Source organism: Grus americana, chromosome 3 (assembly GCF_028858705.1).
Source record: "Grus americana isolate bGruAme1 chromosome 3, bGruAme1.mat, whole genome shotgun sequence".
Classification (NCBI taxonomy): Eukaryota; Metazoa; Chordata; class Aves; order Gruiformes; family Gruidae; genus Grus; species Grus americana.
Window position 1 is genome coordinate 75908911 of NC_072854.1, and position 19770 is coordinate 75928680.

Below are 19770 nucleotides of genomic sequence, written 5' to 3' on the forward strand. Positions count from 1 at the left end.
ATTAGTCTTACCCTAAAAGTTCAAGCCATAACATTTCTGTAAGATTTTGAAAAATATAGTTTATGTAAACAGCTTGGTAAATCAGAGTATTTCAACTGTCACCAGGATCAGTGGGTATTATCCCTCTGATTTCTACGATTTTTTCCCTGAAGTTATGGACTAGATGTGTGTTCAGAAACTGTGACATTGCAGCTAGGAAGGTCCTAATGACTTGTACATGGAGAAATGCTAAATCTGCATGAGGAAAAGAGCTATTAAGAATGGTCATTCAGCTGTTAGGAAAGACTGTTCAACAGTTTTCTGTTGTGAGAAATATACCTTCAGTATGAAAAGCAAAAATGAGATAAAGTTGACTTTGTTTCCTGGAGAACATAACTCGCCTAAAGATTTTGAGACAGCTTCTCGCTGTGGATACTTGGTTCCAGAATTAAATTGTTGCTCTTTTATTACTTTTTTATAGTAATTAATCTGAATCCGTGACTGGCATTCCTGCATTGTAATAGTCTGCAAATAGAAAACAAAAAGAAGTCTAGTCTCAAAAAGTGCTACTTAAAAATGTAAGTATAGGAAAATAAATACATAAAACAAAATAGATGAGGAATTATAAAAAGTGAAAAAGTAAATTATACACATATACTTTACCTCAGGGAGACTGTTGAAGATGCATGGCTAGAGTGACCCAAAGAGAGGTTTGCATAAGAGAACAGTGTTCAGAATACCAAATATGATAGCAATGGTCTCCCTAGTAATAAAGATAGGAAGGAAAGGAAACTATTTGCAAAAGGTAAACAGTATTAGCTCAATGCAGCCACTCTAGTGAATGTCTCGTAATCTACTTTTATCAGATGCAAACAAAAAGAACAAGTTGCCTCCATGTAATAAACTTAGAGTAGAGCAACAGTACTATTCAATCATGCAAGGTACCTTTTCTTCAATGCAGGGACAGTTCCACTCTCTTCCTCATGGGTGATATTTCTTTGTTCTAGACAGTTCTTAGGCTCATTCCTGTCTAGATCATGTCATTGCTTTGGAGTCAGTTGCTATTCCTGGTAATTAAAAGATCTCTATGCCTATAACAGACCAAACTGCCCCGAAAAACATCTTAAAGGCAAAGAGAAAAACAACAGCTCTCTCTCTAGACTATTGTCAAGGTACTTCTCTAGCTATACACAGTACTTTGCTAGTTATACAGTACAAGAATTATGAGATGGGTAAGATAGGTAAGAAACTCCATATTGAAATGGAAACAATAATGACACATAATGTTGAAATCAGATATATGATAATAGATGAAAGTGATTAATGACACTTCTTAAGAACTGGTTATAGGTCTAACCTTATTTAATATTTTCATTAGTGACCTTGACCAAAGAAGAAAAAGATTATATAATGAAATTTATAGTTGAGATAATATTTGGAGTTGTTATTAAAACAGATGAAGATCATGATGTCACACAGATGGAAGTGGAAGCCCTTGAGAACTGGTGTAATAGAAATTGAATTAAATATAATAGTACAAAGTACAAGATAATGCATTTAAAACTAATGACAAGAAAGTCTGTTATTAACATAGAGCTCATCAACTGGAAAAGATAGTTGCTGTGGCAGTTAACCAAAGGATAACTATGGGATGCCGGTGTGATGTGGCTATAAGAGACTAAATGTAGTGCTGGGACATCTACCACACAGACTGTATCATGTAAAAAAGGATAATACTCATTGTGTTTCTGATCACTGATAATGTGGATTTAGTAAACCTGAATGGATTTCTCTTTCATCGATTTCTCCAGTCACAGTTTGAATGCACAGAAACTTTTAGGATTCCCGACACTGACTTTTGCCAAGGAGTTCTATAAATCCACTTCTTGCTGCATGAATACATAACTACTTTTGTTTGTTCCAATCTTGTCACTTACTAGATTTTTTTGATGCCCTGTACTTTTACTGAAGGAGATAGTGGAAAATCTGTCCTTATTCATCCTCTCCATGAAGTCATGATTTTATAGGTCTTTATTCCTGTCATCATTTTCCCAGTTTATTCTTTTCTTGTGAAAGCCATTCCACACCCTCAGTCATTATCCTCCTCTGAACCTTTTCTAATTCTACCATATCTTTTTTTGAAGTGGCAGATCAGAGTAGGCATGCTATGTAAGGTGTGGTTTCTAACCACTGAAGTAAGGATAATGCACAACAGCCTTTCAACAGGCAGGGGACAAATAAACAAATTTGTAATGAACTTTTGAAAGACTTTGTATATATAATAGAGAAATATTAGAGAAATAATAGAGGAAGGGATTTGATAACCAAGATTCTTTTAGTCCTTCTGGTTTCTTTGTTCCTGAATAAAGAATAGGAAGAAGTTGAATTAACACAAACATATTTTCTAGAAAACTTGTAAAAGTTCATAGCAAATTTACGATCATGCATTGGGAAGAAGAAAATGTTTGATTTCAGATAAGATGCAGTTTGGGATTGCATGATGATAGTCTCCAAGAAATAATTAAGTTTGTGTTTCATGTAATCAAGACAACATATTCTTTATCAATAATTTAAGTTAAAATTTAATAGAACAATGACTCCTAATATTTTACAGAAAATAATTTTTAAAGGACGTGTGAAGGTCTTATGTGTGAAAAATATGCAAAGAGAGCATAGATGCTTTTCTAGTGGCCTCAAATGAGCACTGACTCATAGACTTGCCTGAAATAAAACAAAACAAAAAGTTAAAGACAAGTGAAACTACTTATACTAGTGGCACAGAACAAATTGTTCCTCTGCAGAACAATAAATGTAGATTTATTTACATTGGTTAGAAATGTTTTTCTTGGAGTTTTTCTTCTCAACTGCTGCAGATGTGTTTACTAAGCAAAGTTACAACTATGCATATCAAATCTGTTTTCACTAGACTTGATCTATCTGTGACAGCAATACGCAACAATAGGTCACAGTTTAATAGCCCTAGTTTAAGCAATTTGTAGTAAAGCACAGTGTCGGCATATCACTAGTGGACCCCTCTACCTCAGTTGATGCAAAATGATGTCAAAATACTTAGGAGGAAAAAAGGGCCAAGTTGTATTTAAATCTGTAGTTAGCAGAGTTAAATTACAGAGTAGCACAAATGAAGCAAAGGATGTTACATGTTTGCATTCTGTTCACTGGAAAGCTGAATGTGTGTACTGCTGGAAACTAATGTAAGGGTCACTGAAGACTTAAAGACAAGTAGAACAATACAAAAAACTGGGCATGATTTGTGATCCTTGAAGCTCTCCTCTTTTTTGAAAATGACATTTTCCATGTTATAAAAGGTACCAAGTCATAAAGGCATTTTTGAAAAAAGAGATACACAGAGAATTGTAGGAAGTTCTTATACCAGATTTATGGGTATAAAAACAAACAAACAAAAAAGAGGCAAGAGTTTCTCAGGGAAGAATCAGTTGTCAAGGACATTTGAGATTAGTTTAGCTCTCTTAGTCACTTTTAGCATTTGAGATTAGCTTGGTTAATTAGCTTAAACAATAGATTTCTTATAAGTACTTGAAATTCTATTATCTTAGTGCCAATTGTTAGTTGCTGTTACTGCTATGTTTGGCTGAGAAAAAAGTTTCAATGTGAGCATTTTGGAATTGGACTGTCATTCAGGCACTCAGGCTACCCAATATGTTGACCAGCAATAACTCAGATAAGGAACAAAGCCAAGCTGAATCAAATTTCTTCCACCAAGGCAACACAGGTAGAGAGGAGAGGTCTGAGAGAAGGCTTTCCTTCATTTCTTCCAGTGCTTCAGCCATCAATACTGAAGAGCTGGAAATCAAATGAAGCCAGCTCCATAGCATTTGAGGAAGGGATATAATGAAGGAGATTAAGTAATGGCCAGAGAAGGGCGATGGAAACTAAGGATGGTTATATTAGATGGAAACCAAGTCCAATGAATTCTATAAAGAAACAAATAGAAAAATATTTTGCAAGGACAAATAGTTAATTTTCCTAGAACTTCTACTACATAATGTGAATATGTTCCTGGTGTTTTATTCTTGCTTAAAAATGCTGCAGTAATGGGAATAACTACTTTGAAATATAAACAGTTTTTGTGGGACAATCTGAAAATAGTAACAAAATAAAAAAGCAATTAACAAAACCTAAAGATCATTACTAAAGTGTACTTTCAAAGAAGTGAAGTATAACATGTAAAGAAGAAAGCAAACTATAATTTGGGAAATCAATATTATTCTTTCTTATCTGTTTCTATATTGAGCCATATAAAGTAGGCTTTTTCTAAAAGTATATTACCACTGAACTATGTTTTGTTTTGTTTTTTAAGGTAAGAGGACCCCCACTTGCGGGAGCATTTAAAGAAAGACCAACAAAGCCCACAGCATTTCGCAAATTTTATGAGCGAGGAGACTTCCCAATTGCCCTTGAGCATGATACTAAAGGAAACAAAATCGCCTGGAAGGTAAGTCATGGCACAGCTGTGACAGCCAGCTGAGCTTATTGAAGTGACATCTCTCATTGTCAAACAAAGTTGGCTTATAAGTACATAAACTGAAATAATTTCTTAGCAAATGGAAAATGGTGGGGAAGCCATTAGAGAAAGGCCCCTGAGTCAGCTGTCTACCTTGGCTAACAATTAAATTATATGCTGCAAAAAGGAAGATGACAGAGTTGCTTTGCCTTAGAGAATTGTCTCCTGCCCAATTCATCTCTATTTTTATGAGGACCTGGCAATGCAGCCTGTTTCAGGCAGTCCATCAAATGATGGAAGTGGCTGGATACAGTGAGCAGCAGCCATTTATCTCCCCCAAATTTCACCTTCCTGCAGGACACTTCCAAATAGAAGCTTTAATTACCTAAATGGATAGGTCAAGATTGCCTGCTCCCTGAAAATGCAGAGCAGAATACAAACGAAGGCAGATTCTCATTCCACAGCTGTACTCTCAGTCTACAGCATATGTCAGACAGCGTAATCGCTGTCATACGTGCCCCTGTTAGAGGCTGACCTCCACTGCTGAAACCATTACAGCTCCGACATTTCTCTGACAAAAGGTTAATTGGCTTCAAAATAAATGTATTGCCTAATGACTCCATTCTAATGCGGCTGTGTTTCTCTCTAAAAGGCTTGGTGATGTTATTTGTAAAACTTGCCAATCTTCTAAGTAACTACCGCAGACTTTTAAATTTAATTTGAAAAATGAATGCTGATCTTTAACCTGCTCCTACTATTTAATTATTTTGGTTATCACGAATTACTTTATTGTTTTTGTGTTCTTTATTGGACTAGAATAAGATTTTGCTGGAAGCAGTGATAGTTACAGAAAATGAACATGATATGCATGAGCAAAATATGTCAGATTTGTAGAATGTTTTAAATTGTTCGTGTCAAGAACACGACACCAATTTTAAAGGTATAGCTATGTTAATTCAACACAAAAAGGAGGGATTTTGCAATCTTATAGCTGATTCTACTCCTAATGAAGCCAGCAGGATTAGACCTGCAGCATGGTAAGTGGGACTATGTAATTTGTTAGTAATTAGATTTTAAGGTAGGGGTTTTGCTTATTGAAGTATAGAAGAGAGATTTGTGCTACTATTTTGTTGTCCATAGCAGTGTTGAATCAGCACAAGAAACAATTAGTAGTTCTTGCAGCAAAGGGAATCTCTATCCAACAACACTTCGCCCATGATCAGAATGAGATTCCACTGCAACTGGTCTTTAGGGGACCCTAGAAATGCCCTTTCTGGACTAAAACTCACAGGCTTACAGCATAAGTCTGCACTAGGTAAGACCCAAAGGTGATTTGCAAGGAACTGCAAAAATCTGCAGAATTTAGTATTTATCTTGAGGCATTATAACTTCTAATTTCTGAAAATCAGACTGAGAGGTACAGGCAATTTACCTCATTTTAATTGCTATCGGATGCATATACCTCCACTGTAAGGACTAGCATTCCACTAGATGATGCTAGTGACTGCTTAGTTGACTTAGGACACAAGGAAATGGAATGAATCTGTCAAGACAAGTTCAGATGGCACATTAGGAAAAGGTTCTTCACTGACAGGGTGGTCAGTCACTGGAACAGACTCCCCAGGGAAGTAGCCACAGCACCAAGCCCATCAGAGTTCAAGGAGTGTCTGGATAATGCTCTTAGTCATATGATTTAGTTTTAGGTAGTCCTGTGAGGAGCAGGGAGTTGGACTTGATGATCCTTTTGGGTCCCTTCCAACTTGAGATATTCTATGACCCTTTGATTCTATGACATCTTGCTAACTTGCTATCTACAAGCCTTCTGACCACAGCTGAATGTCTAGAGTAAGTGTTTGCTCCTTGTATCTGACAGTTTGAATTGTTGAAAACATACTACCTTAAGACAGTCACAATAGCAGAGTCTCTAGTCAAAGATCCAGCATGTATTTTTTCTTAACACAATTTGCAATCTTACAGATCTAATGTCTCCCCAGTGTCCACCTACCACAGTAAAACATTGGCATGTAGCTAGTGCAATGTAGGACTGAGATGTCATGCAACAGTTGCTTTTGCTATTGCTGTTAATCCTTTCTTTCAAAACCAATTATCACTAGTTCAGCATGCATGCAAGAAGGCAGCATAGTAGTGGACTGTTCCATTCTTACATGAGCGTGTGGCAGGGTCCAACCTTATTTCCCTTATTCCATGCCACTTGATTTAGTCACAAATCAATCCAGACTGAGGTCTGTGGCAGGCACTCAAGAAAACAGTACTGAGGTAGAATTACTTGAAGCTGTTGTTTAATTTGGCATGCAACCATCATTGATTATTGTGCAGTTTAAGTAGATGAAGCAGGCAAATAGGAGTTTTCTAGTTCATACTTTACGTTATATAGCTTCTAAAGTCTTAGAGGTTGCCCAACACTGCAAAAGGGTGGGAATGTTGTTCATCATTAGCTAATATTTCAATGTGCAGGTAAACTGAGGTCTGTATTTCTCACTTCTTTAAGGACATGAAAATAGACAAAATATCCAACATACATCTAATGGCTAATTGTCTTCAGTTCATCATATTTATTTGTAAATCTGATTAAATAAGTAATCCTTTTTAGAAATATATTTTACTCAATACTGCTTAAATTCATGAAAATGAAAAAATATTTTAATAATGGAACGTGTCTAGGCAAAATGTTCTATAAAATCTTGGCTGAACTATATTTATTTGCATGAATTGTGATTCTAGTGGAAGGATAAAAAAGAAGAAATAAATGGTAACAGTGATATTTTAATCCTACTATAATTGCACAATAATGTTTTGTTGTGAAAGGGTTTTTTGCTCTGTTTAGATGTAATGTATATCATGGTTCATTTCACTCTTGTTAGTTTGTCTACCAAGTAGTGCATAAGAAGAAATGCAGAGGGGTCTCAGAAACATGATTTGTTCTGACAAAAGAAAATACTACAGGATTTTGTTCTTTCCTGCAAAACACACAGTTGATTTTTGGTTTTTTCTTTCTTTGTGGTTTTTTTTTTTTTTATAATTACTGAAACAAAACAAAATAACTGTAATTGTCAGACATTAAATATTTTTTTGAAAACACTTTGAACTCTTATCCACCATATTCACCTTATTGTAATTCTGTGGACAGAATACAGTCATTTTCAGCTAGAACAGAAGAATCTGAAATGTTTTCATATTCATGAATTGTGCTAATATGTACCAAAAAATATGCACAAATGACCTTTGATTATGTAACTTCTACATCTCCCTAATTTTAGGCCCATGATTAATTTCCTGTAAGGGCTGGCTACATATAACTATGGTTGTAGACCTAGATAAGGTATAAAGTTCAGGAACTAATCGAAACTATTTCTGAATAACTGCATCTGTTGAGTCTTTAATTCTGAAATAATAGTACTTTGTTGTTGTTGTTGTTGTTGTTGTTGTTGTTGTTATTTAGCTTAATTATTTCCAAAATGCACTACATTTAGAAAGAGGCATTCTTATTCCAAATAAATCCTAAGCATAGATAAGATTAAACTGTGCAGATAAACCATGGTGTTTACCTTGGTGCCTTAAAAATGGGACCAAAGCAAATTAGATCTCACTACAAGATCATTATAGCAAGATGTGTCTTCTATGTGAATTCTTAGTCTAAGTCTTTAAGTTTAGAAAGGCATCTCTTTGAATACTCCTCTAATAGTGGCATTCTGGTTCGTAAGTTTTACTATCACTGCAAGTTCAAATAAACCTGTTTCAACCTAATGGAAGAAAACAGATTAACAGATAAAATATGTTTACAACATATAAATCATTATATACAAGAACAGGAAATTGAACCTGGTTTTAAAGAATACCATCCAAAGGAAACAAACAAAAAAAAATATGTAAAAAGCTCTGATAATACCAAACTAAAATTATCTGGTGTTAGAGGCTGTAATTGAAAAGAAGACACCGTGACTGTCTCGGTGTTCCTAATCTTTGTTTTCAAAACTGGAGAAAAGTCCTTTTGTCATATTCAGAAGGTGAATATAGAAAATGACTTGTTAATTATGCCTGTTAAAAGAAACCCACCACCTTTGTAACACTACACAAATTTATGGCTTTGATTACATCTAAAATGAAAGAATCCGTACAAAATGAATTCAAGACTTTTAGACTCTATTCAAGGGATCTACTAGCAGTCAGTGAATTCTTTGCTAAATGGCATACACTCAATGTAATATTTTAATATCTAATTTAAATAATTTGTTTGTTTTCATACTCCCTCATTGAATAGACAGTGGTCATTAAATAGAACTATATAGCTATTAGTGCCTTAAAATGGCTGCAAATGTATAATATTCATATTTTTGATAAAGCAATAGCTTTTGAGATCTAGAAATAAACCATTTCTTCGGTTGAATTATTCAACAAATGTTCAAAGGACTTTCCAAATTTGAAGCATTAATTTTTGTCCACTAACAGAGTGAATAATAATGGTATGGTTGGAAAATGTGTTTCTGATGTGTATCAAGCATAAAGGTTTGGAACATAACTTGTTGCTAATTTAGAATCAGATAATAGTAAAAAGTGATTGTTTTAGAAAAAGAACGTGTTAAAATATTTATAAGCCCTTTGACTACTTATGTGGGATCCTGCAGTTCTCTCTTTCCCTGTGTTTAACACAATTTTATTTCAAAATGTAGTAATATATTCTTTTGCACAATCTCATACCAAACTACGAATAATAAAAGCTCATAGTCCAGGTCCGAAAAGGACTTCCATTTTTAAATATACATTACTGAATTAAAAAAGGTCACAATGCAATTAAACCTTTGACTAAGAAAGTTGATAAAACCAAGAAAGTATTTCTGAATTATTAAGAATGTGTTTGAAATGCAGACTTTCTGTATCGTACAGAGTCATCAGAATGTTTGAAAAATTATTTTTTTAGGGAGTGGGGTTAATTATGAAAGTCATTATGCGGGGAGGGGAAGCTTCTGTTCTTCAAAAGAATTTTAGCAATTTCAAAACAAATAAAACCAAATTCAAAAATGCAAGCTTCTTCAGCAAAATGTCAAAATTAAGATGATTTCCATCTTTTGGGGTTTATGTTTTTTTCCAGAACAGCTAAGGATGTGACTTTTACCATTTTAATTTCTCTTCATCCTCTCTGTTCTACATAGCTTGGTTTTTTTCAGGGGCAAGTATAAGCTATGGTAGCAAAATTACTTCTGTATGATAGAAACTAGATAACACTAGTAGAAGACAGTGTTCTGCACTTAACATCATGAATTTGAGTTGTGTGTACTCTTTTTCCTTGTGCAGACTATTGAAGGTTGCTTTTGGTAATTGGGACTACAAATAATTTGAACATGCCACAGAACCGCAATTTTTATTAGCATCTCTCATTCTTCATTTGATTTTATTAGCATGTTGTATATTAGTTTATATAAAATTCTGAGCTGCTATGATTAAGCTGGTACTTATACACAGCAGCAAGAAATTTTTTGTTTGTTTTTTTTTGGTTCAGTTCAGGTTTTTTTAGTTTTGGTTTTGGGCTTTGTTTTGGGGTTTTCTCCATAAAATAGCTGGGGTTTAAATTTTGTTTTCTTTTCCTGGAAGTGCAACCTTTTTTACTTGTTTGAGGGATAAGTTTTAAGCATGAGATAATATATTTTTTTCATATCAACCGATACATTTGGGAGACAAGTTTTCAGTTGCAGAGCTCTCAAGTAATGTGTCTCAGTATTTTTTATTTTTGTGGCATTTTCTCACCATTAAACCACATGAATAAACACTGTATGTTATTCCCTATGTAGTATTAAGTAAACTTAGGTTACACTTCCCAAAGTTCAAATCCCAGAACAAATTAAAAGTAGTTGGAGGGAGCTCATTTACCCTACAGAATGACCCCATTATTATACTAATGTCTTGCAATTTATAGAGATGAGAAGTAATTCTGGAAGTTGAGGGGGTTTAATAGCTTATTACCATCAGAAGGGGAAGGTCCAACTTCACCTCTTCTGCTGTCTATTTCTAAGGCATACTTGGCACTAGCACTGATGCTTATCAGAGCCCTCTGTGAGTAAATTTCTCTCTCTAAAAAGGTGGACATGTTTAGCAACATGTTCACAGTCCTGTGAACTTTGATTACAAAAGGGTCCATGAGTACTAAAGCTTTGTGTTGGTGAAGGAGAGAGAAACAGTAGTGAAATATGGTGAGGAATGGGAGGGAGTTGAAGGATCTCTTTTTTTTTTTCCCCCCCTGACAGCAATCAACTGCTACATTAGTTTAGCTGCTCATGGAATTACAGCCTCAGCTACCTGAAAGAAAGGAGAACAAACTGGCTGTGAAAAATAATAATTTTCTCTTGGATTTATTTTCATATATAGAGGGTTTTTTTCCTACTTCCATTCTTTCCTAAACTATGTTTAATATCTTACTAATAAAAGATGTTGAGAGGACGCTGTCATCTTGAAGAAAACTTGTAAATCCCCCACAAGTATTGTCATGCAAAATAAAGCTTTTTGCAAGATTATATACAAAGAGGAGTGTCCATGTATCATGCTTAGGCACAGAGTGGTGTTAGCTTCTATTTTATTTAATGTCTTCATTATTGTTTTAAGAAATGGTTCAGAATTTCATTCTGCAATAGACTTCTGTTTATCTTCTCCAGAGGGCTTCTTTTTTTTAGTCATTTCAGTGATCCTTTTTAAGCCTGTCTCCAATACAATTGTGTTGGTATAACAGAAAATTGCAGTGCAGATTCAAGAGAAGGCAACTGAAAGCAAGAATTTCTTAAGCCAGAAATAATACATAATAATTTAGAGAGACTAGAAGTATGAGTTGAGGTAAAGAAATAAAGTCTTGGAGAAACAAATTTTAAATGCTGCTTCTGGGGGAAAAAAAAAAAAAACCACCACAGATATATTAACAAATTTAGTGTAAAGGAATAGTTTGGAAAATAATAATTTTACTTTTTAAAGGACAATAAAAACCTCAGTTTTATGTGAAGACAATAATACAGCAACCTTGAGATGTAGCATGGTAGCAAGAAAGTTTCAAACTAAAAATGTAGCCATAGATCTGTTGCATCATGTTAAATCAGAAATTGTTAGTAATCTGTATACTATGGCTTACTGAGTCAAGCACAAGCAAAACCTGTTCATAAACAGTTGTGTATAGACAAATGCCATTCATTATTGTTTGTGACTATCAAAATTGCTGTCTTTGCTGATGTGCATGTGACTTTTTCTTAGAGATTGTTAAAAATTACAATCACAAGTCTATTCTAGTTTCCTTTTTTAAACGTGTAATACTAAAAAATGGCCACATCTTACCGACTATGACCTGATTTTCATTTAAATGAAAACTCCTTTAAATCTCTTAAGCAGTATTGTGTGTACTATACTTACACCCACTCTATCACCTGAAATCATGCAAAAGAGCTACAGAATAGATGCAATATCTTTTCTAGCAAATAAAACAATAGAATTCCTATTGACTGCATTGGAATGGGATCCTTGTTGCCATAGAGAAATATTATGCATTATCTTGTCCCTTTTTCTCCCTGTGATACTACAAATTTTCCTACTGATCTATTATGGTTTTAGTCCTTGATAATGCTCATGGGGATCCATTTCTGATCAGCTATAAATTATAATGTCTTGGGTTATCAAAATTATATAAGTTATGATCATACTTTTGATAACAGCAGACTTAAATCTCTCTCTTACATCTAAGAAGTGTTAGTTTGTATCTAATTACTTTTATATTTAATGTGTTTGTTTTATATTTATATTGAATATGTATGTAGTTGGTTTTTTCTTCAAAAGTCACTATTTATATTGACTTTAGCATTTTATGTGAGTTAGCTAAGATTAACCATCTTTATTTACAGACTAAAATAGGGTACCAAGCTGATGTCCTTCAATTAAGACAACATTTTTAAAGTTGTTGAGTAACTCTTGGTGCTTCCAATTTCCATCCCATGATACATATAGTCACAGAGAGTGTTGAAATGATAGGTTTCTCAAGTTTGAAATTTCTACATTGGTTTGATCCCACCACTAAGTAACATTAATTCCAAATAAATTTAGTCTGTTCAAATCTTGCTTTTCAAAAGCACTATACTAGAATTAATTTTCAATTGAAAAACATTTCTTAATAACAGTGCATCAACTAACTGCATGCTTAAAACAGTCATTAAAAATTTAGATAGCCAATGGCTCTATATCATGCATTTCTGTGTTGGCTCTGTAATTCTTAATATTAATCTACAAACCACTCATGACTTTACTCTCTTCTGTTAAGTTCTTTTTCACATCTGAAAGGGAGATATATTTGCAGGTCTTAGAAGAAATTTGTGATGTTAGAGATTAAAAAAGAAACTTGTCAAAATGCTATTTCAAAACACTGCGGCAAAACACTATGGTTTTATGAAATCCTATAAAATTCAAAGTAACTATTTCAATACTTCAGCATTCTCATTGGTTGTTTTTAGTTTGTACATTTAAACTAATATTTCTGGTGAAACACTGAATTATGTCACATTATGAATTAGAGGTTACTCAATGCAATCTCTTCATTCTTACCACTTGTGGCTCACAAAAATTTAATTCTTTCTAAGTTAGGTTTTTTACAGTCCTCTGGTCTTTTCCATTTCTTTCATACTTATAATTTAAAAATCTAATGAAATGTCTTTTCTCTATGCTCAGTTAAAGTACCATATTTATTAAAAATATGACATGTACGTTTGCTTAACAGCTGAATAACATGTTTCCCTTAAAAAGTAAAGAATGTTTTCCTGGAAATGACTGAGATCTCCTTTCTTTTAACAACATAAATGTGAAATCTGGGGATTCATGTTCAGCTGGAGTCTAAAGCAGGCCGTGCGAAGAGTAGTGACAGTTTACCTGATTCCTATAGTACAGAGCTGCCATATTTCAATTATTAATTCCTCTGTGACTAATTAATAGTCACAACTTATCCCAGGATTCTAGAAAACAGTAATATTGTGGCAGTTAATTTACTGTTCCTTTTTCCCTGCATACACAATTAAAGCCATTCCTTTATTTGATGTAAATTGCCATCTCTTGAAAGCGTATGGAATGAAAACCCAGCCATGTATCAGAAATAACTTTAATTTAAATTTGCTAAATGACCTCTGAAAGCTAGATGAAAGATTTTCTGCTGAATGGGCTGGTGCTCCCTGCCTGTATAATTTATGTGAGAAATTAGTGCGAATGGTTCACTTTTATGGAGCAGTGCTGCTTGTAGCAAGCCTGCAGAAACAATTTTCCCCCAAGCCTCCATCTGTTCTTCAAACCAGGGCATATGCCATCTCATCGAGCTTGAAAGTCAACTGATTTATAACTCCTGAGAAGTGCATAGATTGAAAAGAAAGGTCGACTGCTGCTATGTGACCATGATTTGCTAGGCACTTGGATAAAGACAATTCACATTACTATGGACCCTAGAGGACACAAGTGATGTTGTAAGCTTCAGAAATTGGTAGATTCACATATAGGACAAAACCAAATTGCTCCTCCTCCTTCAGTTAAACAGCTACTTCTCTTCCTAAAGATGGAAACTTTTTAGAAGGTAAGTAGGTAATATAGCCAAGACATCTTGTTATACTGTGTTTCAGGCAGAATAAGCTTTTCCTAGATACAAAGGTTGCCATCTAGAAGTGACAGGACTTGTTCCCCTTTAATCTTTAAGCTGCAAGCAGAAACATCTGTCTTTAAAACTGCTTCTTGTTCTTGTCAGAAAGTTTTGTTCAGTGCCACAAACACAGCGTTGATGAATTTTCTGTATCTACTCTGATTCTGAGCCCTATCCCAATTAATGGATGGCTTGTTCTCTGTCCATTAGTTGTCAGCCTTCCTCCTTTTACCCAAATATTGCAGAGTTCTCTGGCAAGTGACAAAACAAATGGAATTGACAACATAAAAATCAATGTATGTTTGATGTCTTAATTTCTGGTAGTCAGATACTGTGACCATTCTACTTTGAGGCTGAGAGTGAATAATTTCTTCAACTACTTTGTCTTATCAAGTCTGATTTTTTTTTTTTAATAATTTCACATTTAAAATGGCGTATAGTTAAGTGCATTTTAATTTAAGAAAGCTAATGTAGAAATGATGCAAATAGAGTCTTTTAATATGAAAATTTGGAGGCAGATTTTTCCCTTGAAAAACACAGAGCTGTAGTATAAACAAGTATGAGCTTATTGCTTGTTGAGGTATCTGTAGCGTCTGTAAGAAAAAAATGGCTTTGTAGCTTTCCACAATCATCTGATATCATGTAGCCATGGATATCCTGACCTAACTCACATAGACAAGTATACTTTCTGAACATGGTATAGCTCAATAAAGAAAAGCAGAGCAGTACAGATCAACTAGATCACTATTATGAATTACTTCTGTTGTATAAATGGAATCTCAAACATTTAAGTCAGTTCTCAGCATATATACTGGCTATTGGTATATTGTGTATACTATTGACTGACTAAGGATGATAAAGCTGTAGAGCTAATGAACTGTGACAATTAAATACAAATTGTAAACATCTTATTTTGCTGTATTGAAGAGATGTTTTAAACGGTTATAATATGGCTTTATAAAATCATAAATTGTGTAAAGGAGAATGTGAGATATTGAAGAAAACTTCACACTGATTGTCTCATAAATATTAATAGAGAAAAGTTCACTATCACTGAAAACATATATTCTAAAAACATATTCAACAAATGTCTCTACTTTAGAAATGTATTATAGTGGTTGTGTGTTCTCATCAGGTTTGTGATAAACACCGTGTATTTTGTTATCCTTTCATTGTTTCATTTTTGTTGTCTACTATATGTTAGGCATGTGCACGGGGCAAATTTATCCCCCTCAGTTCCAATTAATTTCCTAGACTGTTTCCAAAGCATAAATTAGTTCATCATCATTTCAGTGTCATTTTTTCATCACTAGCCTCTATGAACCTTTCACATCAAATTCATGTTCACATCTACTGTGCTGCAGAGTTCTGATCTCGGCTCAGCACTGCTCTCATCCTCCCACTGTTATTCTGCTAATTAATAATATCTGTTTGCTAAATACCTGGTTTTATTGTCCTTTTACGTTCTTCCCTGTTGGTTCTTTCATCTGTATCTCCTCTTGCTTATCTGTGAAGAGTTTCTCTTCATATGAAGTTATTCATGAGGACAGCACAGCAGGAACTGGTTTAAGCTTTATACTCAAATAAGAAATGCTTTTTACATGCTTTATTATGTGTAAATGTGTCCTTGAATAGAAATAATTCAGATTAAGATTCATGAAAAGTTCCTAAAAGAATAAGATCTAAATTTTAACCTTTTTTTTTCAAATTCCCTCTTCCTTTGAAACTTGTTGACAACTCGATTCAATAAAATAGCTATCAATGTGGCATGAAAGAGCTCTGTTCCTGCAGAGATTTAAGCATGTGCTTAATGCCTTGTAATCAAACCCACTGAAGCAATATTTTTGCTTATACTATGTAGCAGTGGTGTTAGTGAGATGATGTAGCTACCTCTAAAATGAGACAAAGATATTTACATTTGTTTGTTTTCATTCATAACCATGTAACTTTCTTAATAAGTGCTAGTTTCAAACTAATGTTATTGCATCTTTAAGACATTAATGGCCAAGACCTTTAAAAGTGAAACTCATTTAAATGTGTCTGATAAAAACCCTCTTGAGGTGGTTGAATTGTATTTTTTTTATGAAAACTTTGATGACTGAATCTATATTTATGTTTCACATAGCAGTGTGGATATTTGACAGTAGTAGTAGCATGTGGTAGATTATCAGGGCTAAAAAATTATCTTAAATATGTAAATGAGATGATAGTTCCCCTTGGCTTTCAGCTTTTGCACATTAATGCTCAGGAAATAGGCTATTGTAGGGAACTATAAATACTGCATTTTTTGTACTAAGTGACAGAATCTGTGGATTGCTAGTTTTGTCTCCTGTGACTTCCTTCAGTATCACACCAAAAAATGTATCTTTCTTTGGTTTTAAAGGAATGCCAGCTAAATAATCTATGTATAATGAAACAACCTAAGTGCTGTAGGACCTAGTGGAAGTCTATATTTATAATATCAGAGTTAAAACCCCCAAGAAACCTAACTGGCACATTATACTTAAAAATAATTTAAATACTATGCATTGGAACTTATTTTCTACATTTTAATTAACATTATCTTCATATGTGCAGGTAAATCCATGCCTTATTTAAAGAATTATTCAAAAAAGTTAGACAAATAATACCTCAGAAGACCACAAATAATGATTTTTAAAGAGGTATGAATATTTAGATGAAAATTTCTTCAGGCTAAAATGAGGCTAAAAAAGGGTGTTGCTTCCAGTGTAATCTCAAATTCAGTCTAAATACATATGTCTTCAGGAACATGAGTTATATTGTAATGCAGTGAATCTCATAATGAAGACTGAGTGGACTGAAGTACAGTTCTGCTCTGAAAAAGTAACACAATTCATGTTGGTGTGTTTTGTTCATATCCGAAGAAATTCCACTAGGGTCAGAAGCCAGGGGTCGTACACTTAAGAAATCATAAATACCTGTCTCAGCCTGTGCAGTAAGTGATGTTCCCACTCTGTGCTTCTTATCTTGTCCTTTCAGTCTCTTTACAAGGCCATTTCAGATGGGAGACCCTTGCTTTGCCTTGCCATTTAATAACAGCACTGGAACCTTGCTGCTCATAGTATTCCTAGGTTGGTAAACTGGAGGCCCTGGATAAAGCCCCTGACTGAGGCAGAAACATTCCTTTTAACAGAGCCAAGCTGGAGTGTCAGGTTCACACTTGAACTCAGGTTAATTTCAGTTTCCTTTCAGTTGTTGCTTACCTTGTGCTTCCACAATGTAAAAGACAATATTATTAGCTGATCTTTTAAAGTATTTTTTCCTTAATATATTCACCAATCAGTTCATATGCTTTCTGGGAAAAAAAACAAACAAACAAACAAAACCAAACAAAAAACCCCGCCAACCAACAAAAACCACATATCAACCAGGTGAAAACTGCAGTGCTTTTTATGTCTGTGCCAAAGTCTAACCTGTTCTTGTGCAGCAGTTGGGGTGGAAACATGAGCAGCTATAGGTTGATACAAAATGGCATAGCATACATAAGTTTGGGAATTTGATTGTCACAGATATTAAGACTACTTTACTCCTTTCAGAGTTAAAGTAAACTTGCCTGTTTAAAATTCTCACCGTCATACAGTTCTCAGGGATTGATTCAGTCTGAGCTCTAATAATAGTTTGCAATTTTTAGGTTGGATATCAGGGAAAGGTTCTTCACCGAGAGGGTGTTCAGGCACTGGAACAGGCTCCCCAGGGAAGTGGTCACAGCACTGAGCTTGACTGGGTTCAAGAAGCCTCTGGGCAACGCTCTCGGTCATATGCTCTGATTCAGCTGGTCCTGTGGGGAGCCAGGAGTCGGACTCGATGATCCTTATGGGTCCCTTCCAACTCAGGACATTCTATGATTCTATGATTCTATGAATTTTGTGATTTAGCTGGACATTTCTAGTTTAAGCTAAAGACTAGGAAAGCCACATTTCATTTTTTTCCTGTAGAATTAAACCTGTATTTTATTTCTTGTTTCTGCCATGCTATTTTTCATTCCTTTTATGTTTTGATTCTTTTCTGAAGAGGTAGGAAAAATAGCTGTCTAAATCCCTTCAGTAACATTACTGAATTTGCCCTGTTCTTTCTTGGCAAACTATAAGCAGCATGGAGCCACAGTCATGATACTACAAACCCTTCTCAAAATGAGAAAAGACAACCTTTTTTTTGTAGCTAGAGATTATCTGATAAGGAAAAAGCTTTATCTTTATTGAATTTATGCATGTATTTTTATTCATTTTTTAATTTATTCAAATAATTCATTCACAAATTAAATCAGAAATGCATAGTAAAATATTTGCAATATGTTTATCATCAGCTATGATAAATTTGATAGATTATTTCTGTGAGATAATAAAAGAAGGCCATAAAAATCAGTCCAGCTATAATAGAAGTCCTTATGCTATGTATAAGTATGAAAAGATGAAGTGAATACAACTTCCTGTTCCTGTAGCTCTTGCCATCAGTCTATCAAAGATCTCTTGTCACCAGACATTTCTGATTACAGACAACAAGGTAATATTTATGCTTTCTTGTGTACAGAGTTGTAGATAATTAGGACAATAAATCTGTTTGCTCTCAAGGGCGTGGAAAGACAAACTTTATGGATTTAATACCTCAGCAGGTGATTTAAGCTGTCTGACTGATTTTGCATGAAGTTGATTTAGAATGCTGACATCATAGCATAGCATAGCATAGCATAGTTCAGTTGGAAGGGACCTACAACGATCATTTAGTCCAACTGCTCAACCACGTCCTGATGCATTAGTTAGACACAGCTAGTAACCATCAGTACTAACAATCACAGAGAGCAGGAACATCGGCCCCATAGCTTTTCCCTAGGTAATTGTTTATTTATGTATTTAGGATCCCTGATCACGAATCTAGTTTTTTGAAACATTATAACCTAATGTGGTGATAGCATCTAATATGGTAGAATAATCCTCCAAAAAGTGGCTTAAGTTTTGGTAAGCACTGGGTTATCTCATGAAAATTTAAAGGTAATAAATACACGTTGGGATTGCTAGAATTGTGCTGTATCTCTTAATCTTTTATTTTATCAAAAAGAAGTTTGCTGATAAACCTTAGAATGTAAAAGTGAGTTCTCCCTGAGAGTGAAGTATGTTTTCTCTGCTTTAATAATTAATTCTGTACCCATGTATATTTCATTATAAAGTGGCACCCTTTTATACTGCTGTTACTACTGTAAGGAAGTCAAAACTACTCCCCCGTCCTTACACAGGATAGGGTATAATGTGCATGAGTGTATTAGAATGGTTTTTCTAAGTTTTTATTTTTAAAAGATTAATATTTTCGTATCATCTAAGAAATCTCTTCACTTACATGCACATTCTCACCTGCAGGTAATGAAAATGGTGGCATAACAGGATAAGCCTCTAAAATACTATCTAGATAAAACCTATTGCCTTTTATTTCCAGAGGAATTTTTAAAAGTAGTTATGTCTGATCTGATATGACCTTATATGAGAGAGATTTGATTCAGCTCTTCCATGTCCTTCCATGCATATCAAATTTCACTAAACCAGTAGAAGCTACCATGACCTACCTAGAACCTACCAAGAAATATTGTACAGCTGTTTGGAATTCTTTACAGTCGTTCAGCAAAACATAGTGCCTCAGTCCTGTTGTT

General features: G+C 34.3%; 1 protein-coding gene across 3 annotated transcripts in view; it reads left to right on the forward strand.

Annotated features, from left to right (window-relative positions):
• The window catches only part of PACRG (parkin coregulated), a 260040-nt gene that overhangs the window by 62616 nt on the left and 177654 nt on the right, over nt 1-19770 (forward strand). For all 3 annotated transcript variants that reach the window (XM_054822698.1, XM_054822696.1, XM_054822697.1), the window contains exon 3: nt 4319-4453. In XM_054822698.1, coding sequence (XP_054678673.1) covers nt 4319-4453 — 135 coding nt within the window. The remainder of the gene's footprint in view (nt 1-4318; nt 4454-19770) is intronic.